General features: G+C 57.0%; 2 protein-coding genes across 3 annotated transcripts in view; one reads left to right on the top strand and one right to left on the bottom strand.

Annotated features, from left to right (window-relative positions):
• LOC122381763 (protein phosphatase Slingshot-like) overlaps nucleotides 1-21,905 on the bottom strand; it is a 50,518-nt gene that overhangs the window by 25,813 nt on the left and 2,800 nt on the right. The window contains exon 3 of one of the 2 annotated variants that reach the window (XM_043366359.1): nucleotides 8,006-8,064. In XM_043366359.1, the coding sequence (XP_043222294.1) occupies nucleotides 8,006-8,064 (59 nt within the window). Of the gene's footprint in view, nucleotides 1-3,599; nucleotides 3,787-8,005; nucleotides 8,065-21,905 lie in introns of those variants that run through there. The other variant, XM_043366360.1, reaches the window with a different exon arrangement.
• LOC122381764 lies at nucleotides 15,936-20,447 on the top strand. Its single transcript, XM_043366361.1, has 2 exons — nucleotides 15,936-17,030; nucleotides 19,252-20,447. Exons 1-2 carry the CDS (start codon nucleotides 16,015-16,017, stop codon nucleotides 19,331-19,333), a joined length of 1,098 nt encoding a protein of 365 aa, XP_043222296.1. The 5' UTR covers nucleotides 15,936-16,014; the 3' UTR covers nucleotides 19,334-20,447.

The raw sequence follows: 21,905 nt of genomic DNA, 5'->3' as shown, positions 1-21,905 counted from the left end.
GAGACCGATCCAAGTCACCTATAAGTGATATGACCGACCAACTACCCGACTAGCTCAATCTCAATGCACACAAAGCCAGAAGATCCGACTACGCTAACCCACACCGTACCCGTGATCGCTCCGCTCCACCCTCCCCACGCCCAGCCCAGCCCAGCCCGGTCCGATAATACTGCGCCAGCCACCAGCTGCAGCGTCCGCTGATGACACGTTAGATCAGCAGCGCAGCCGTCACACCCTGTCACCGGCCGCAGCAAACACAAACGGCTCACCTTGGCGGGACCGCTGCACGCAGCCAAACACCTCCTGCGAGCGGAGATCGCATCGGGACCGGCGCGCGACAGACCCCGACAGAGCGATAACAGCGCGGGGCGGTCAGCTGGTCCGGGCCGGCGGTACGGAGAATCGAGTCCGGGATCAAGTCCGGGCGGCGCTAAAAGCGTCCGGGTTTAGAAGATGTGTGGTGAAGTTTTCATCAGACAAGTTCTCCTTTCCATCTCCTTCATGTCAGCACAAGAGCAGCATAAAGAGAACCACCAAGTCCAAGGCAACCGGCGCAAAAAAAAAAACAGCTCCGAGTGTGTGCAACTCGTGAAATCGATGTTTCCAGTTTTCTAGCAAACATGGTTTTCCGCTCCGACCGGACCCGGTTTTCCGTCCGACCCGGTCACCTCAATCCGTTCTCGCTGCAACACCGACATACCTACTACAAATCGCCTCTCTCTCCGATAGGCAAATAGTGGTGGCGCAGCCCGGTCTGCCAGGTATCTGGCAGTTGGGTCACGCAATGACCGGACGGGAGGGCGGCGGGCTCGTTACAGATCACGTCAGTGGCAGTGGACTACGGCCGAGCAACAAAAACAGCCCTGGCACTCGACCTTATTCAGCTGGCAAATGCCAAACACTGGACAATGTCCGGGTAACAACCGCCACCTCTCAAAAAAGGATTGTAGGGAGAATCCAGATCTGTTTGTCGTGATAATCTGATCCAGCGCGCTCGCTACTGAGTAGGGAGACCATTGCCAAACACGGATACTTCCGAAACAATGCACACACAAAAAAAAACATCATTATTCTAGGAAGCGATTACCAACAGCATCAAGTTTGGGCGAAATACCGGGGAGAAACTGCATCCGGTCCATGACTGGGGCGGCACGTGGCTAGTCCGACAAGTTTCACTGTCGTGGCGTATCAGCAGCCGAGTCCGTGCCTGCCCTGTGGGGCAGGCGGACACGGGCTGGCCGGGGGCCAACGCGGGGGCTCGGGGTGGCGTCACATCCGCCAGCCCGTGCATCGGAACAGGAGAGTTCCCCTTCCGGCGGCCACACGGAGGAAAAGGATGCGCAGATAGCTTTCATGATGATTATTTGGGAGAATGTTGTAATGGAAAGGACTAGTGTGCCGATTGCGGAGCTGCTTACTGCGAGGGCGGTAGCTCGTGATTACGACTCCAAGGACTTACAGAGGCAGCATTGCCAATTCGTGTTGGGACAACGCTGCATTCCGCTAGTGCGCACGGCACAGAGCGGCACGGCACATGACTCTGTTCCGTGCCTCGGCTCGGTCAGTTCCGCACCACTGCACCACAGTGTCGGTGTCGCACCGCCCGCGCCGGCGCCGGCGCTTCTGCCGCCACCGGCACCGCTTCACGGCTCACCACAGCGAGCTTGGCTGCCTCCGCTACCAGCGTGAGCCTCACTGCCTCCGCCTCTGCGGCCCATCCCGTTACGACCCGCACCCTCCCCTCCCGTCCGGCCCGACCGGCGCCGTACCGCGCTCGTCACGGACCGTCACGGCGTCCGTCACGGGCCGTCACTGCTGCAGCGTCACCGGCGCGTCACGTTACAGGATCGGGCGCCGCCGCGGACGCCACTCCCGTACGCCAAATATGTGGAGAAACGGGTGCCGCGATGTTGCGTCATCTTGGGCAATATTGACAGATCCGCTGTGGGAGGGACAAGAGCTTGTCGATTTCACGTCAGGACAGGATTGTGGATATTGGAGACCAGGGAAAGAGGAAAAAGAAACTCTCTGTCGACAGGCATCAATCAGTGAAGACTCACCGGAAGGTAGAAGCCATGCAGCGCTGGCTATTTCCTTATCCGACGCTTCAACGCAGTGCCTGCCACGTAGTAGTTACAGGCTTCAGCACAGAGGATTTGCGCTAAAAAGTGATTCCCTGACAAAGACGCGCTACTTACACCGTCTAACTACGCCAAATCGTACCTAGATTGACACCAGCATCCCAAGGACAACACACGCCAACATAACCGCACAACGCAGCTATGATGTCAGAGGCGACATTGGCGATACATCCCCCACAGAGTGTTATCATCGCTGAAAGGGAGGCGGTAACATCGACCGGACAATTCACGGATAAGCCTTATCTGTCAACACCCATATCCGGGGTAGCGAACAACGCTGGGAAACGACGCAAAACACACAGCGACGAGCTGACAAACCGTCCTAGCTCGTCCTCGCTCTAACGAGCGTTCAAAATGTATCCACTGCAGGGACATCCCGGAAAAGCACCAGCTTCAGCTGCACGGCGCCGCCTGATTCACTCACGCGCTTCCAACGACGTACCGCCAGTAACGCCGTGGCCTGCTTTTCTCTGAACATCGCTCCAGTGAATCAGCGAGAGCGAGCGAGCGTTTTGACCCGCGCCCCCGGCCGACCGCGTGCGCCGCTACCGTGTGAGGGAGTGAAGCTTCACTCTACCGTGTGAGCCAGCAGAACTGACAGTGGACTGTAGTGTGAGCCAGCAGGGCTGCGGTACTGCAGTGAACCACAGTCACAAGAGTTTCACAGCTGCTATGTGAGCCTGTTGGATTCCACTGCTGTCGTAAACCACAGCCAGCAAAGGTCCACATGTCATATCAGCCAGCAGCGAGTGGACCCTATGGCCGTGGCGGACTGGGCTGGTGGAGGTCGGAGGAGGTCACGACCCACCAGGGGTGATTGAGGTGACCGAACGGTGGTGCAGCGTTCAACGGTGCGGTCCGGTGCATCGACAAGCAGAGGGAAGGAGAAAAAACAGAGAGAGTCTCTGGCTGGCTGTGACAGGAAAAAATATACAACAATCCTCGAGCGAATAAAAAGGCTCTATGAGCGTTCGGAGCCATCCTCTATTATCCGAGTGAGCCTCTCCATAAACATACATGCCGAGCGATAAATAGGAGTGACGGGACATAATCAAGGGCACGGAATGGCCATCGTTCTTTGTGAGCCCATTTCACGCCTGGATCCCGTCGGCACTACTAAACGTAAGTCAGTCGACAGTTTTCAGCTAAGCAGACGATACCAGCCCGTAGACGTCACACACATGGAGTGTTTGGCGACCCCACTCGTAGCATCATGAATATCCGGATGTAGCCAGACGGTTACCCAATGATGAAGGCCGGCCCACACTCTGATAATACATCAGTCACCTGTATCCTATCACACCACAAGGAGGTCACTGAAAGAAGACATGAAGGGTTCACTTCAGCCTTCAGATTAGCGCGAATTTCAATCATGGGGGTATCTGGAGGGTACCACTACCAGTCACTAACACGTCATGTCAAATTGACGAAACCGGTAGGGAAGTCTCCAAAACTCACAATTTGAAGGTGGTGCGCACATGTTGCACGCCCATGGCGGCAGCGGGCCGACGCGCTAACGTCACGAATTCGACGGCCACGGCGACGGCCAGTTCCCGGTCAGAGCAGAGCACCTCAGCACCCCTCACCGTCACTCTCACCGCCGCTCAGTCCGAGCGGAGCTCACACAGCACCTCCTCTCGCCACGGCGCTCAGCGGCCAACTAACGGCGCCGGCCGCCGCGCCGCTCTCTCCCAGCCGCCGCCGCCGCCGGCTGCCAAGTTTGGGCATAGCGGGCGGCGGGCGGCAGCGGCGGGCGGCGGGCGGTGGGCTGTGGGCGGCCGGCCAGCCGCCCAGCCGCCACCAGACGGAGCGGCGCCACGCACGCACTCCCCTCGCTCGGGAGCGGCCTGTGATGGGGAGGGGAGGGTAGCGGGCTGACCGCCCAGTCAGCTGTAGCGGTGCAATGGTTACGCCCTACTACGCCCAGGTTAATAGAAGCGATCGTCCGGCCCACTGCCCTGGTGTTCCCTAGTGACCCCGAGTCAACCAGGGCCGTACCACGCGGCGCCGGCCGGCCTTCTAAGGAGCGCGGTCGGTCCGCGGGCTGCGGGGGCCGGGGAACCCTTCTGTGCGCGTGCCGCACCATATTCAGCCGTCGGAGGAGGCGGCCCTCGTACCGGCCACGCGCCGCTGCCGCCGCCGTCGGCACGCTGCCAACGCCAACAGACGGACACGCCTCGAACGACCCAATGACGGACCTCGACGACCGGACGACGGCGGGTCACCAGGTCAGCCGCAGGCGGCGCCTCGGACGGAGTCAGAGGTCACCTCCCGGTCACAGGGGCGATCGGTGCAGCACAGCCTGGCGGCGGTTCGGAATCAATGGCGTCGTGACCAGACAGCGAGCCCATCAACTCTGCGGTAGGTGCCGCTGGGTGATCAGAGATGCAGCCAACGTACCGGTGAGAGGCCACGGCGGACGTGCCCACACCCCCCTGTAATCTCCCTCCACCGACCTGCCGGGATTGATAGCGCCATACGCGGCGTCTCCCCGCGCGCCGTGTGCACATACGAGCCCTGTGGCCGGTCGTGGCGCCCGTGCAGACCACACACGGAAGACGGAGGACGGCCGGCGGCGCGTGGCCCTGAGACGGTCCGAGCGGCCGCCCGACCGGAAACCACGCGCCTCCGTAATGGACGCTGATCGGACTGACTCCAGGCTATCGGGAGTCTGTGCCTTCGCCGGCTGCAGAGTTCTTCCAGGAGCCGGCGTCCACGCCGATGACGTTGGAAGGGAATTCGCCAAACCGGCGTGTGCAACATCGTGCCCGGCCACGCTGAGTGGGCGGCGGCTATCTCAGTGCTGACTCAACGCTAAGGCACTTGTCGCGGGCTGGCTGGAGACGTAAACGGGTGCAGACGGCAGAGTTTGGTCAGCGAGATCGCTCGGCCGTCGGAGTCGGTTCGGTCACGCAAGCCCAGTCATCGGGCCTCCCCAATTTGCAGCGGGTCTTCCCCATCGCCGTGATGCCAGTCGACTGCGGCGCGTCGGGAGCCGCACAGAAAAACGACGGTCCGCGATGCATGTTATGCTGCCTATGCATCTGGCACTGCCTATGCAGTGCCAGAGACGGGGTAGGACGGGGTAGGGAAGACGCTATCGCACGGTCGTGCCAAGTGGTAGCGCTCGTTTGCTGTCAGTCAAATGTTTATGTCGATAGGCCAATTGATGTGCAGCTTTTGATGTTCAACCTATTCCAATGAGGGCTGCATCAACCGGCTGTTTAATTAGGAATATGAAATAATTTTTCGTCGCAGATAAATCTGGAAATAACTTTACCGCTCGTAGACATGACAAATCAAAGCCACTTAGTAAAGCCTTAAACTCTCCACACATAATTTCTCCTTGATGATAACTATCTAAACATTCAGCCCATGACATGTCATGCATCAGGAAAAACAATTTCGCAACCATGAAAGTGAAGCATTGACACGTGAGGAGAGAGCACAACGATAACACACAGCTTATTTACGATCCCTAGATGACTCGATGACTCACTATCATGAGCGTCACTCACACACCCACCGGCGTCAGAGAGCGTGCGTGCGCAATACCCGTCCATCAATTAGTACCTGCTTCCTTGTCAGCCACCACCGTATGACGTATCAGTACACTAATGACGTCATCTATGACGCAGGCCGGCCGCCATGGGAGCCGCCGAGCGGCGCGGACGACCTTCATCCAGCGGATCCAGCGTCAGCCCTATCGCCGAGACCGCACCAAATCGGACGGACGGCCGGCGCACCACCGGGGTCAGACGTGGACGCCAAATTTGGCTCTGGCGCGCGGCGCGATGCGATGTGATGTCCTGCGGCGTCCCGCGCCGCGCCGGGTTGGCCGCAGCCGAGTCACGACCGGCACGATACGGCCAGTTTCACCTCAGATCGCCACTATCAGGCCGGTTTCAGTGTCGCGGAGAATCGCCGAATTTGGGCTGTGCAGCGCTGCAGCGTTCCACGGAGATCAGATCAGCCGACCTGCCTTAGACGGTCGCCAATGAATAGGTATGGCCGTGTGAACACACTGACAAGGACCGTCTTGACCTTACAGCGGGCACGCGCTGATAGTATGGGCCGCGCGCGGACCACGCCGTGCTATTGTGACCGAGACCTGCGCCGCGACGACCCTGATAACGAATTCCGAGAACACGGACAAAGCCAAAATACGCGCCAGCGAATCCCCGAGGTCGACCGGCCGGCCGAGAAATTCACTGCGGCAGGCACCTAATTAGAATTCGACACAAGGTCTCTGAGCATACGATAATGTCGGTTACTGGACCTACTACGCTCTCAGATTTCATGACAAAGGAAGTTACTACAAACCTATTAAATGAAGAATATAAAGTGAGAAACCATATCAAGGATCAACCTATGGAAGCCGGGCAATTAATGTGTTCTGAACAGATTATCACATGATTAAAATGGCTTATGATGTCAGCCAGGGAAACACGCCATTGGGACGACGAAAACAGTTCAGGACATATTACCAAGACTTCCAGGACATATTACAGAGACCTCCAAGTAGCCGTCACAATAAACAAATCCAACCACGCTATTCGTCAAGTGTCGCCGATAGTCCAACCACGGCCAATACTTTCACGAATCGATATGCGATACCAACCAATGACAAGATACAGCCACGACGATAATCGGATGACCATACCAACACGAAATAAACAATCAGGGTACGGCGGAGAGTCAATACACACCCGCGGCACCCTTAGCCGTTGCCGCCTGGCTCTGCGTACTATCGTCACCGCAGCTGCCTCCCAGTGCGGGCTGCGGCAGCTGCTCTGACGGGCTCGGCTGCCAGCGGCGCCGCCCGTCAGTCGGCATATGCCGTCCGTCAGCCATCGGCCTACGGGCTGCCGTCATATGCGGTTCGGGCTACCGTCATATGCGGTCCGGTCTGGTCGTTCACACGGCAGTGGTGGCTGACGGCGCGGCGGATCAGTCACCGCACGGCACCGTTATCGGCGCTACAACAGCCGACGGAGCGATGGACGGACGGAGGGGTAGACAGAGACAGAGGGGTAGACGGACAGAGGAAAAGACGGGACAGAGAGACGCGGAAGAAAACACGGAAAGACATATAGGAAAGCATAGAAGGATGGACGGAGACAGACGGACAGCAGAGAGATGGACGGATAGATGCATGACTGGACGTGCCAACTGACCCTCCCCTGTCAACTAATGAAGACCCATACGATGCAAGAGCCGTGCCCACTGCCCACTGCTCGCCAGCGATCCCATATCACGTTTGGGTCAGGCAAACTGCCGTGAGGATCAATCATTATCCAACCCCACCCTCCTGCATTCCTACCTCGTTCAGCTGTAGCCTATCTGCCAGCCGCATGGATCGAACGCCGCCCCACGCCAGCTTCTTTCGCTGCCGCACTTCGCTCGTGGCCTCTAATGGGTAGGGTTAGTGCATTGATATGCAGATGATTGCAGTGCACACTCGATTGCGATTATGTGAGTTATCGTGGGGTTAGCGGAAGTGCCAAGCCTCATCGCTCGTAGCTCCAACAGTGTGCAGTTTTTACCTATGTTGAACCTTCCGTGCGCATATGTGACTCATCCATCAATGCATGCATGCAATCGCTCCACATAGCCGTACTACATATACGGTGCACTATACAGCGCAGCTACTGTCTCATTAAATCCGACCGGCAATCATTCACGCGTTACGCTCAGCATATCACCGACAGCAGGCAGGGTTCGCATCCACTGCTGCCTAGCATCAAAGCATAGCCCACGTCAGCGCCAGCGCAAGGGACCGAATACGGAGCCCGTCAGGGATGCGTGGTCCCGTCCCGTATAAGGCGACCCGTGCCGTACACGGGCCGACTCGGCATACTCACGGGGTGGCGGGCTGAGCGACGTCATCAGGTCCGTCTTCAGACTCACTGACGGTGGCATCCTGTAAAACAGCAGGGAGCGTCAAGTCAGCGCGGGGTGAGAAGGAAACGGGGTTAGGGTGCAAAGATGCTCGATGGACGGGGTGCCACGGCGGCGCCATGGGAAGTGTAGGGGAGGGAATGCGGTACCAAGTAATAGAGCGACAGATGGCGCCGCGCGGGCTGCAGGGGAAGAGGGCCAGGTTGCAATGCATAAGATACACGAGGGACGGAGCGGTGCCGTAGGGGCAGGAGGGCAGGACAGGCGGTACCGAGTATTGGCGGGACGAGTAGGCGCCAGGCGGGCTGCAGAGAGCTCTCGGAAAGCGGTCACCAGACTAGCCGGCACTGAGCGCAGCAGAGTTGCACGCCCGAGAAACGGAACGTACCCTTACTGCCAGACAGATTGTTTGAAATATTTATAAACCAAGGAATTGGAGCGAAACATAGCAGACAGTCTTCTGCGTTAGTATGTCAGTCAGTAGATAAGCATTTGGGTCAGAGATTAATAAACAATGCCAACAATATCAAAGCACTCTTAAAAATGACAAGTGTGAGGGATCCCCAATTGCTACTGCATGATAGTATCAGCTCTGTTGGTCCCATGAGCGATAATCCTACATAGTGGACGCTCGATATCATCGGAATGCATTGCATGATGGCGGGCTCTCCGTCCTGAATAGTGCACATCCTGCCAGTGGCGAATTATTTCGAGTGTTTGTTGAGAGGCTTAAGGGCGAAATATCAGCCAATATGAGTCTGTTTCCGGCGGTGCAGGGTCATGCAGGACGGCCATTTATATGCGGAACCGTTGCACCGTCACAAACCATGGCCCGCATCGCCAGCCAGCACAGTTGTCCCTTCACGGCGGCTGCCGCAACAACAGTGGATGCGCGACAAAAGAAGGGTCACTCAGGATTTGAATACCATTCAGATTCAGTTCAGGTGGCCGGTGAAGAGAGGGCACTGGTGAAAGGATGCAGGACATCAAGCTTCCTAGCTGGGTTTATGAAAGCAAAAACTCCGTCACAAAGAACACAGCCACAGCGAACCTTTTATGGTCTTGACAAACAAAATCAGTTGAGATGGTTCTCTTATAAAACTTGAATTACTTCCGCTAGCAGTCCGAACTAGGAAGCCAGAATGTCACTGCTGGACATCCTGTCCTGCAGTTGGCCGAGTTGGCAGTGGCGGCGACATTCCGTCGGGAAAGTTTCCAAGTGGGCACCCCACCCACCCCCAGCGCCCACCGCGCCGGTCCGGCACCGCTAGCCTCAAAAGGCACTGAGAGTCCGCCGTCCGGTCAGATGGCGAGCCTACTTATCCGGCTACGGCCAAACTGAGCTGGAGCACTGCCGTACCAGTCACCGTGTGTATATGTGGTGAGAGAGTGTATGGACTGGTAGACAGCCACCCACGCGGTAGCGCTAGAACCACCCCGCCGTTCCTGGGACAGTGACTCCGGTCCGGCTGCAGTGCAGGATAACTGACCAAGACTCCCCGCCACACCCAGTTTCATAGAACGGCGGAAAAGCCCGCCGGCCGTGCTAATCTGTCAGCCTGCAGCAGCCGTGGTCAGGAAAGGTCACGTGTTGACACGGCACCCCGCGACTGGCCGACTGAAGGGGGCGTGCGCTTTTCCTCAGGAGTGGCCGAACCCCACCCCACTGCCAGCACCAGCCAGCACGGGGTCGGGCACCGGAGACCTACCGGACCAGGAACTAGGCTGAACGAAACGGGTTGACCACAGTTCATGGAAAACGATGACCTAAAGCCGGGCGCGGAGGTAAAAATGGGTTCATTCGTTCATATCAGAGCGCAAATAAAGGACAAGTTCTGCAGGGTCTGAGAGGATTAGAACTAAAGTTAGTCGTGGAGCCGGGACAGCTCGACAAGATGGAGCTGCGAGCACAAAAAAAAACGATCATCTTAAAAGCGATCCAATTCGTAAAACACCGATTGAGCCGATTCTCGTCATCACGGCACTAACTTCATCTTTAAAAGTGCCGGTCAGCATTCGTAAAACTCATTTGCTATGAGCTATGACCAAAACGGCTGGGTGGGATCCTTATACCGAGGCTGGTTTCAGCAGCCTTTTGCAGCGCTAACTCGAGGAACCTGCGTCACCAGAAGTCCCGGACATATGTGTTTACATTTTTACCTTCCGCGCCAATCCGGAGAAAACAAACCAGAGTTGGAGGCTCAACAGGGCCATGTTTGGTTACCTTATCCACAGCTTATCTGGTAAGTCGCCGGGGCGTAGCTGTGTGGGCAGAACGTCTGGGTTCACCTCACCGAACCTTCTCAAAGGACCCGTTAGCCCGTTACCTTCTCGCCAGCCTTTTAGAATGAATCGGCCTCGGCAATAGAAATCTTCCTGGCCATAGCTCCCCGAAATCCACAATGTTTGACTGCACAGCGTAGGATGCCGGACTTCTGTCCCATTCTGATGTACCGTAAGGCCAGCCTTCAACTCAGCTTAGCCTTCAACGACGCGCACCTCAGATCCCCTATTAAGCGCTACCATAACACAGCTGACCTCATGTACAAATGTTAATTCCGTCGTAAGCCCGGTCTTTGCATGGTTCTAATCAGGAAGTGGGACCCCAGTGTCCAAAGATGACAGCAACCGCAGCTCAGCGGCCCGACTCCGGAGTAGCTCATCACATGTAAATAACCGCTACGCAGCGGTGAAGGAGTCTTTACTTACAACTAAGCGATCACGATTTACGAGTTGTATGACGTCACGAATAGTGAGACGTCACCTGTTTGCCATGTAATGACGTCAATCACCGCAGGAGCAAACCGATTGATGAGCAATGATCATGTTCCTCTAATCAGAAACTTCGAATTTCCCGTTGGCGTCGTCGGTTGATGCAATGCTTGCCGAGGTTCACGCAGGGATAGTACCTCAGCGATGGCCGCATTACATGTCTTTCGAACGAGATATGCGGATTAACTCACGCATTATACCTATGTAGTTGATAAAGGCGATCCTGGCTACACTTGAGCCCACAAGTATGCGCTCTTTGCATCATTGCCTCAATGCAGCAAAGGCCAAGTTAAGCGTCAGAACGCCTAAATAAAAATGAGCAATGCCGCTATTGCAAGAGGCGAATTAAATGGGCATTTCAAGACGTTACCGCTAAAATGAAAATTACAACTAAAAAGGTTATCTAAATGATCAGCTCAGTTGAATGAGAAAATAAATAGCCATCAAGTACTAGGCATAATACCTACCGTATTTAACAGCGTTAGGTACATCTGAGTGCTACTGTATCTTCACATATAAAGCCAATATTTCAGTTCGGTCGCTCTTGACGACAGACCAGCTACAAGCATCAACTGACCAACTTCAATCGGACTGAAACCTAGCCGTTCCACTAGCGAACCGGAAAAACAAGCCAGCTCAGTGGGCCCAGATGGAAGCTGCTGTTCCGCAGATAACAAGAGAGCTGATCCGATTCGAGCACACCCTTCAAGTCCCACGACGAGCTTTGTCCCTACCAGTCACTGCAGCGTACATTCATTGAAAAATCGACAGCCACCCCAGCCGTGTAGAACAAAGGCGCCGTAGATGACAGTAACCAGCCCACGAGAATCGATAATTCCCCGGCCGGTTTTCGGCGGCACGAGGCGGCGGCCGTCTGCGCTCCGCCCGTTCGTCATACTCTGGTGGGCGAGACACGTGTTTTCGGCTCACCGCTCGGCTGAGGAAATCGCACACGCGCGACGCTACGCCGAGTCGAGGCCTCGTCGGTGAGCCGTGCTGCAACGATGACAGCACCTGAGTTTGACAGGCTGTCAGGCAGCGCTGGCGTCAGCGATGACGACCGTGGCGATGACGGCCGTGTTGATGACGGCTGCGAATATTAAAGGCAGCAGAAATGACGAAATCAACAACACTGGCGACGTTCAGAAAAGCGCTCTACGCACGACTGAGCGGAGACGGGGACACAGGGGAAAGGGCACATCGTCTCTGAGCCGGGTCAGCTAGGCCACAGCGTCACACTCACACGGAGCGCCCCACACCGTACCGACAGCAGCGGTGGCGCGTGTCGCGCTGTCCACCGACCCATGGAGAGGGCAGGCCGACCGCGCAGCGACCAATTTGGACAGGCTGAATTAGTTGCCACTTCGGAAACAATGGCACCAAAGTGCCACAATGTTCTGATCAGATTCAGATAAGGGTATTCGAGGCACACAAAGGGTGCCGTGTGAGACTCCATGGGTGTAGCAAATGTTTTGCTGGGCGATGATTATTGATCATAGGTATTGCACCACATCACGAAGCCCGATGATCCTGGAGCGCTGCAGCCTGCAGCGACCATTTTCCCGTCGTTTCTGACCAGTTGAACTCGTGCCAACTGGGCCAAGAGCAGCCAGCTCAGTCAGCTGTCTGTGTGCGACCATAGCGCCGCATCGACGGCATTTCTTGGCGCGCGGCGGGCCGCTGACGCCGAACGGGGCAGTGTTAGGTAAACTGGCGCAGCGCGGCACAAACGCCTCAGAAGCGGCGCAGTGAGCCGAGCACCACGGGCCGGCAGCTCCGACCCAAGGTTATCTCCGTCAGCGCCGTCAGGGACAGCAGCCTTCTGTCGTTCCCGGGCCATTTGGCGGTAAAATTGCGCGACTGAGGAGGTGGTCGGAGCTCCTGCTGGGGTATTACGTCCACGGGCGCGGTGTTGTTCCGCCAAGCGGAATTAAGTGCTGTTCACATCCGCGTTCACATACCGTTCACGTATGATCAGCAGTTCTGTGGGATCAGTTGCGCGCTTGACCATGGCCGGCGGTCTCCCAGGGAGCGGCGGAATCTGAGATTATGTAAAACGCAAATAAAAGTACTCGGTGGCTGACGGTAGCATTGAAAAACAGCTCTCCAATATTGCGTAACAACCGCGAAGATTCGTCAGTGCAATCCGTCAGCAGAATGCCAAGTCCTCAAAGCATGACGTGACACATTCTGGGAGTCCTGACATTTCTTGGAATGTTTATGTGCGACGGGATTACAATGATCCGCCGGACAATGGTGAGGAATGCTTTAATTCAGGGTGCTAAATGAAGGCACAACACTCGACACGATTCCCAGAACCCGCCGTCATGGGAAGTCCGGCAAGCATCCAGCAATTCAACTGTATAACGCTTCTCCCAAACTCGGCATAGCAAGTGACACATTCAACAGAATCCAGTTGTCAACAAAGTCGTCCATACGTCCTTCTTTGGCCCAGTAGGAACTAAACATCGGCAGACCAATGTAGCTACATTACACCGACCATACAACCAGCGGCGGGGTCTTCAAAGAGCCGACCGACACGGCCAAAATAAACCAGCACCACGGGCACGGCCAGCTGTGTATATCACGTTGCGTGTCATTTCTGTCCAGTCTCCTCAGCTTTGTCCGTGTGCGAGCTGGACTGAAGTTCCGACACGGAAACACAGCCGTCATTGCGGCGATCATTACAGCTCCATCATAAACTCCACACAAGGCCTTGTTCGTAATGCAGCCACCGATGCTACCGTCTCGAATGGCGCCACCCGGTATCACCTATGTCAAGATAGGGATTCGGGATGTTTCATATCAGCTATAGCCCAGCACCGCTCATACCCCTCCTCAGCGCTGCTCCATTTTAACACAGTCCAGTCCAGACCCAGCCCGAACCCATAGCCCCCTTTGAACCACTTCACGATCTAACAGAACATTGCCCCTGAATTCACCCCAGCGAACCCAACATAGCCAAGTATCGGTTCACTACGGCCGCGCCCGTCTCCGCTTCAAGTCTACTCGTATTCGACGGTCGCCCGGTCGCCCGGTCGACCGGTCCGTCGGTCGGTGGTACACCGCGTCGGTGCCGCGCTGGGTCGAAAGGTCACGACGGCGGCACCGGTGGCCACGCGCCCCCGCCCCCGCCCCGGCCCGCCGCCCCACCTTCGGTTCACCGGCGCCGCTAGCGTTGTGCTCAGGATTACAGATGTCGAATGCATTGTCGGTCAGGGTTACACTAGCAGAGCGTAAAGCATTCGCTGGCCGAATGCTCGAGAGATATGGTGTAACGGTGCACGCATGAGGTTCGGGGGATACAAAAGCATGCGGCATGCTTAGGCAATCTACTACAATGGCTTGGTCAGGAGCAAGTCATAGTAGCGGTACAGCAGTTCGCATGTTGCGATAAAGCGGTGATTCATTGTTAGCAGGCATGAGGGGCCATATGAGATGGTTGGATGAGCACTGAGCAAATAATAAGTTCGTTAAGTTTCCCTGTATTAAAAGGTAGAAGCAAGAAAAGCCTTACATTATTTTTGTCCTTTCCACACACTGGCATGATGCAAAAGTCAGAATAATATCGTCGGACTGGAAGCAATTGAATAGAAAGATGGTCGGTAACAAACAGCAGGCCAGATTAGCGGAGCTGCAATACGCAAGGTATCAATGTCACTCAGGGCTTTGGGTATTGGTGATTTAAGAGAACCCTCGAGTTGGCTGGTGGCTGCAGATAGCCTTTCCGCACTCTTTTACAATTTCATATAGGCGAACTTCAGTGAATCCTATCATATTCCTGGGACATGAAACACACGGTACATTGGAATATAGCTGACTGAAACCAAGATTTACTACTTGTGAAACATGTTGTTTTCTTAAAAAAAAAGCCGACTAGGCATCCAATGCCAGCAATGGCGTATAACGGAAGCAACAAAGCTTCCGTTCAGAGGAAATGGCCAAGTACGCGACCTAGCGGCCATGTATGCAACATGCGTCATGCAGTATGTCTTTGCACTCAAATATGCACTGTGCTGCAGTGTGCACTGTGCAATGCAACCTATCACTGCACCCAATGGTCGCCTCCAGCCCGCGCTGTGAGCAGACAGCCACGACGGAAGTAGCGCGGACCGATAAGGAAGCGCCGGCGTCACCCATCGTCCGTGTCACAGCGTTCCCAGGCCCGGTCTCACGGCCGGACGGCGCCTGTGGGAGCGGTCCCGGCCGGTTCGGGATGGTCTCTGGGAGCGGTCCCGGCCGGTCCGGCCTGGTCTTTGGGAGCGGTCCGGGCCGGTCCGGGATGGTCTTTGGGAACGGGTCCGGGCCGGTGCGGGGACCCGCAGTTGCTACTGTACACGAACCCCAACTCTAGCCGTCTGTCCTGTCCAGTAACAACCGATAATATTGATATCGACTGCCGGTCCCTATACAAGAGCAGCTGAGGTTTTCTGTGCGTGCCCTCTGACAGCTTATCTTTGTTCACTGTGAGGGTGCTGAGACAATTTACTCAGGGTCGCTGTACAGTAGCAACTGCGGGTCCCCGTACGGGTCTGGGCGCCTTAGGAAACAAGTCATATCTCGTCCGGCGTTTGAACGACAAGGGATTCGAGCTATGGTTCAAAAAGAAGCAAGTAGGTAGTGTAGTATTTAGTGGCCTTATGTCACCCGTCAGTGCTGCCGCCTGGCGGGTGACCTTGGAGGGCCGAGCGGCCGGGGTCAGGGACGAGGGCAGTCTTGGTGCGGAGCTCGCGGTGGACGCTCGGCTGCGGTGCTGCTGTGCGTTATGTCGTTTTACTAATAACTGTCTTGACTTTGTGTGTTCTGCCAATACACGGCAAGACAGTACATTTTGGCGACGAGTGAGTGCGCTCAAGCGGAGGCGACCATGGACGGGATTCGTCCGCCGGGACCATTCATGGACACGGCCGCGGCTGGGAGTGTTCCTTGGAGTGCTTGGTATGCGGATTTTGAGCTGTACGCCACGACCATCGGCTGGTCTCAGTGGGATGAGGCCAGACAGCGCGCGCTTCTGCTGCACTGCCTCGGGCAGGAGGGTCGGCGGCGCTACCGGGTGGCGGAGGCGGCGGCGGTGCCTGCGGCGGTGCCTGCGGCGGTGCCTGCGGCGGAGCCTCAGGACGCGCCGCTGCCAGGTGACACCGGCACAGGAACGGACTCGGGAACGGACTCCCGGGTACAGGTGAAGTCGGAAGACGGGGGAATGGCACAGTGTTTGTCACTCCTTCAGCATTTGTTTGATAAGCCGCGGGATATCATGTCAGAAAGAGTCAAGTTCCGTAGGCTTCGGCAGAAGACTGGGGAGTCTACTGCCTCGTTCATAACTACATTAAGAGAGCAGAGTAGATATTGTGCATTTGGAGCCTTGGAAGACGAGATGATTCGAGATCAGTTTGTCGAGGGATGCACGTCTGACCATCTCCGTAATCGTCTGTGCGCTGAGGACCATCTGACCCTGCAGCGTCTGGAGTCAATCGCCATGGCCGACGACCGGGCGGTGGAGCGCCGGCGGCTGTTCGGGGGAGATGACGGCGGGCAGCCGAGCCGGGCGGCGGCGGCAACCGAGCCGCTGGAGGTGGCCTACACGGCGCGAGATAAGACACCAGCACAACGACCGCCGGTCGACAAAACAAAAGGCAAGTTCTGCTATGCTTGTGGTCGCCGGGGTCACGTGTCTACTGATGACTGGTGTCCAGCCAAGGGCCAAAAGTGTCGACGGTGTGGGACTGTTGGACATTTCGCTGTACGGTGCCCTCAGAAACCTGCTAAGGAGGTGAGAGCCGTGGAGCCAGACGTAGTGGAAGTTCTGGCAGTCAATCAAAACGACTCTGCTCTGCAGTTTAACGTCCGGCTGGACGGCAACTGGGTGACGATGCTGGTCGACACGGGTGCGGCGGTGTCCATCATCCCTCGCCAGCTGTACGAGACCGCGCTGAGCCACAGGCCGCTGCTACCCACGACAGTGAACCTCCGGGCGTACGGAGGCAGCCAGCTGGTGGTGACGGGCGTCATCACAGCATCGGTGGAGACGGAGGACGGGCGGAGCTGCCAGGGCCGCCTGTACGTGGTGGACGGCGGCACGCCACTGCTCGGCAGGGACCTCCAGAAGAGTCTCTGCATCTCCACCTGGCACGGCTCCACAGTGTATGAGGTCGATCGGCAGCCGGGACGATCCAGTGACGTGGAGGCCGGCAACGATCAGGACAGCGCTACACAGAGGTTAGTGACAAACGCAGTGGTGCTGCCACCTATGAGTCATGAGGCTATGAGTGTGCTGCCACCTATCCGTGGTTTTGTCCACAGAGTACAGCTACGGGACGGTGCTGTGCCCGTTCAACAGAAGCTCCGGCCGCTGCCGTTCTCTATTCGTGAGGAAGTGAAGCAGCACCTCCAAGAACTCGAGAAGCAGCAGATCATCGAGAGGGTCGACGGGTCGCCATGGATCTCTCCGATCGTCGTATCAAGGCGCCGATCAGGTCAGCTGAGACTATGTGTCGATTTGCGCGTGGTAAATAAGGCGGTGTGCACCAGTGGCTACCCGTTACCTGACATGCAGGAGATGTTGGACAACTTGGTTGGCGCTGAAGTGTTCTCGACTCTCGATATGAAGGCTGCTTATCACCAGCTGCTGCTTCATGAGGAGTCCAGACAGTTGACGGCGTTTGTAACGCATGAGGGAGTGTTCCGCTATCTGAGGTGTTGTTTTGGTCTCCGATCACTCCCCAGCTGCTTCCAGAAGATGATGGAGACCATCCTGCGAGGGTTACCTGGTGCTCAGGTTTACCTCGATGACGTCATCGTGTCGGGACGGACCAAGGAGGAGCACGACCGCCGTCTGAGTGACGTCATGGCACGACTCGGCGAGTACAATGTGACCTTGAACAAGGACAAGTGTCACTTCGGGGTGAGCCGTATCGACTTCCTGGGGTTCTCAGTGTCCCGGGAGGGTGTCGCCGTGAACCCCGACCGTGTGCAGGGCCTGAGAGACATGAAGCCGCCAGGTACAGTCAAGGAGCTGCAGGCAGTCCTGGGATTGTTTGGGTTCTACGGTCGGTTCATTCCCAGGTACAGCACCAGGGTGGAGGAGCTGCGGCAGCCCCTGAGGAAGAACGCTCCGCCGTTCGCGTGGACGCCGAAGATGAACGAAGCGTTCGAGGACGTCAGAGCAGCGATTCTGAGCAGCTCCGCCCTGGCCATGTATGACCCGACCCTCTCCACAGCGGTGACGACAGACGCCAGTGACGTGGGCATCGGGGCGGTGCTCACGCAGATGCACCCCGAGGGTGAGAGAGTGGTTGCGTTCGCATCCAGCACGCTGTCGACTGCGCAACGCAACTATAGTGTCACGGAACGAGAAGCGTTGGCCAGTGTCTGGGCCATCGAGAAGTGGCACAGATATCTGTGGGGCAGGGACTTTGTCTTGAGGACCGATCACCAGGCACTGACTACCCTGATGACATCACGTGGGATCGGCAGGGCAGGAATGCGCATATCTCGCTGGGCGTGTCGGTTAATGGAATATTCTTTCACAGTGGAGCACGTCAAGGGGCGCATCAACCCGGCAGATGGGCTGTCTCGACTGCCATCATCAGTGCAGGAGGCGTCAGACGACGAACAGCTGGTGATTGCGGCCCTGACGGAGGAGCGGGCCGCGGTGACCGGCGCGGAGCTGAGGGCGGCGTCACAGTCGGACCCGGTTCTCAGTAAGCTGAGGCAGCAGATACCGCGCCAGTGGCCCAGACGCTATGGTGAGTGCGTGCCCGAACTGCAGCCCTTCTTCCGTTGCAGAGACGAGCTGGCGGTAGAAGATGACGTCATTCTGCGTGGCGGTCGAGTCCTGGTACCTGCGGCGCTCCGGACGAGACTGGTTGAACTGGCACACGAAGGACACCAAGGCATCGTCCGAACAAAGCAAAGACTGCGAGACCTGTACTGGTGGCCAGGCATGGACCAGGCTGTGGAGGAACAGGTAAAGGGCTGTCAGATCTGCTCTCTCGCAGACAAGACGGCGTCACCGCGACACGCGCCCATGCAGCCCGTTCAACTCCCATGTGAGCCATGGTCTAAACTGGGAATCGACTTCATCGGGCCGATGAGTGGAGGTCGACCCGGCCAGAGGTTTGCCGTCGTCGCTATCGACTACTATTCGAAATGGATCGAGGTGGGATTTTGCGAGCACCCAACGTCAGAGGTGGTGATACAGTTTATGGAAAAGTTGGCGTGCCGGGAAGGGTACCCGAGAGAGATTGTATCTGACTGTGGGTCTGCATTTACGTCGGAACGATTCGCTTCTTACTTGCGGAATGTGGGTGTTGCCCATATCAAAGTGTCTCCCTACCACCCACAGTCATCAGGTCAAGTAGAGCGAGCCAACAAAACAGTGAAAGCGGCACTGCAGATAGCTGACCTGGAAAAGGCTGACCGGTCTCAATATCTGCAGATGTTCCTGTTCTCGTACCGGAGTACGGTGCAGGCGACCACTGGAAGGAGCCCGGCTGAGCTGCTTCACGGACGACCAATGAGGGGCAAGCTTAGCGCGGCACTGGACGTCGGCGGACATCATCCAGCGAGACCTGGTGACCTGCATGAGCACGTGAAGCGGAAACAAACCTATCAGAAGACGTACTTCGACCGCTCCCACGGAGTCAAGACGCCCAGCTTCTCTGTGGGAGACCAGGTCCGTCACCGGCTTCCTCCGCAGGCGCGGAAGGGGCAGCTCCGGTTTTCGGCGACCAAAAGGATCGTGCAGCAGCGGGGGCCAGCGAGCTATCTGCTGGATGACGGCACCCGCGTCCACGCTGACCGCCTGACGCGGAGCGCCGGTAGCTGCCCAGCAGAGATCGACGACCGGAGAGGCGAGCCGGCGCAGCCCGACGGTGCAGCCGACCGGACGGGACCGACTGACGCGGAGCTGGAGTCGTCTGGCGACCGCGACCGGCTGGAGCAGCAGGAGCAGGACAGGCTGGAGGCGAGACCGGAACCAGAGACAACTGACAGTCACCTCCGGCGGGACGGGCAGCAGCTGGACGTGCCGCCGACGGCCCTGGAGGCGGACGAAACGACCAGCGGCCGCTCGTCGACGCAGCCTGACACGGGGACGGCGACAGGGACTGGAGGGCGACGGACGCGAACCGACCTTCAGCAAGGGCAGACGAGCTCGGCGGAGGAGGAGTCTGGTGTCGTCCGACCAAGGCTGCCGGAGACGGGCACAGGAGTGACAACGAGATCGGGAAGAGCTGTTCGCGCTCCAGTGTACTATGGATTCAATACTTAACCGGTTGTCGTACTGTAATAATCGCCTGAGGTCTCGGATGTTGTTCTGCTTTTGCGTCTGCTGTACTTAGAAGTTCAGTTACTTTGCACTTTACTGGCACGGGCGAATATGAGCTGTGAAATGAAGTCACTATTTTTGTTGTAGGGGAGGAGGAAATGTAGTATTTAGTGGCCTTATGTCACCCGTCAGTGCTGCCGCCTGGCGGGTGACCTTGGAGGGCCGAGCGGCCGGGGTCAGGGACGAGGGCAGTCTTGGTGCGGAGCTCGCGGTGGACGCTCGGCTGCGGTGCTGCTGTGCGTTATGTCGTTTTACTAATAACTGTCTTGACTTTGTGTGTTCTGCCAATACACGGCAAGACAGTACAGGTAGGTCCTCCCTTGTCTGGTGGTGGAGAATATGGATTGCGGTATCGCTGCCTTCTGCTGAAGTGTGATGACTGTCCATATTTCAGCTAAACGCTATGCATTGCAAAGCCGACAATTTAATGACCGTCAGCATGCACGATACACACAAGAAAACCACGAAGGCCCATTGCCACTTGTAACGTTCACAGGCAGCGTCTCCGGGCGTAAGAGACCCTGAAAAAATCACGCATTATCACACGGAGTACAGTTAGCCCCACGGCAAACAGACTGAATCGGACACTACGCCTTGCTCTACCGGCCGATACATGGTGCATGACCAGCCTAGATAGGATACAGTAAAAACGCAGCCAAACACATACACAAGTATGCCAGTCAGACCACAAAATCCTTGAAGGTTTCCCTATGCCTAGAGTGGTTGAGTCAGTTATCAGCAGGCACAGGCCGATGAGTGCTGTTGCTAAAACCGACAGCTTGACAAGCCTGACATTGATATCATCCCGACAAATCCGGCCTTCATTTCTACCATCCGTCTAGTCTCCACAACACGAATCTGAATTTCTCAGTGGGCATCCAATGTCCATAACAGCCAGCCTCAGCTCGGCATAGCCTGTTCAACCTCAGTCGGTCCAGCGGACAGCAGTGGCCTTCCTCGGCCGCCGCACACCGCGGGCACGCCATCTTCAGGGTCACAGCGAGCACGCGCGCCGCCCGCCCACCTGCTGCCGCCGGGCGCCGCACAGCCAGTGCCGCGGGCCAATTTCAGGCCTCTGTTCCATTCCATTCCAGGTCAGGTTTTTCCTCGACAATTCAGAACGCTAATCATGCCAAACAAAGTCATAGGAACAGCAGGCTGCAGGAAAACAGCTTCTCCAAACAAGCTCACTAGCTGCGAGACATTAGCTGTTTCGGTCCAACTCCCACGCCTGGACATTACCAAAACAAACGAAAAAAGAAACTTACTGTATTTGGTCCAACAATCATAACGGTGCGATCACGAACCCGCGCTGGGTGCTGCTGATCGTGCCGTGGCTGTCGTTACGGTTATTACGGGTGACTATAACGCTAATGGTGATGGGTGCCATCACGTCCTAGCCCGCTCCGGTCGTACCGGCCACCACTGCCTCATCAGTCGGCACTTATTCCACGGAGCGCCATTCAGGGAATGGCCGCTCCCACCGCCCGCTAATCTGAGCCGTCCCACCGGCGCCGAACTGTGCTGTCCCACCGCCTGGCCACAGCTCCCACCACCCATCTGCCGGGATCGAAACCGACCCGCCACCCGGTCACCCGCTGGGAATCTGGGTAAATGGAGTAATGGAGCGGGCGCTCGCCGCGCCGCCCAGCAGTGGGCCGCACTCCGGTCTGATTAGGCACGGCTAGAAAACCCACAGCCACGGCCACCGAAACCAGCGACGGAGAAAAATGGAGAGCGGAAAACTGAGATCGAGAAGTCTG

Source organism: Amphibalanus amphitrite, unplaced genomic scaffold, assembly GCF_019059575.1.
Source record: "Amphibalanus amphitrite isolate SeventyFive unplaced genomic scaffold, NRLGWU_Aamphi_draft 000127F_arrow, whole genome shotgun sequence".
Classification (NCBI taxonomy): domain Eukaryota; kingdom Metazoa; phylum Arthropoda; class Thecostraca; order Balanomorpha; family Balanidae; genus Amphibalanus; species Amphibalanus amphitrite.
This window is presented reverse-complemented; position numbering and strand designations above follow the sequence as displayed.

Bases quoted from the DNA above. Each gene is read 5' to 3' on its own strand.
- LOC122381764 (XM_043366361.1), top strand. From the start codon at position 16,015: ATGGCACAGTGTTTGTCACTCCTTCAGCATTTGTTTGATAAGCCGCGG. The intron at 17,031-19,251 runs GTTAGTGACAAA...CAATATCTGCAG, and splicing joins CAGGACAGCGCTACACAGAG to ATGTTCCTGTTCTCGTACCG.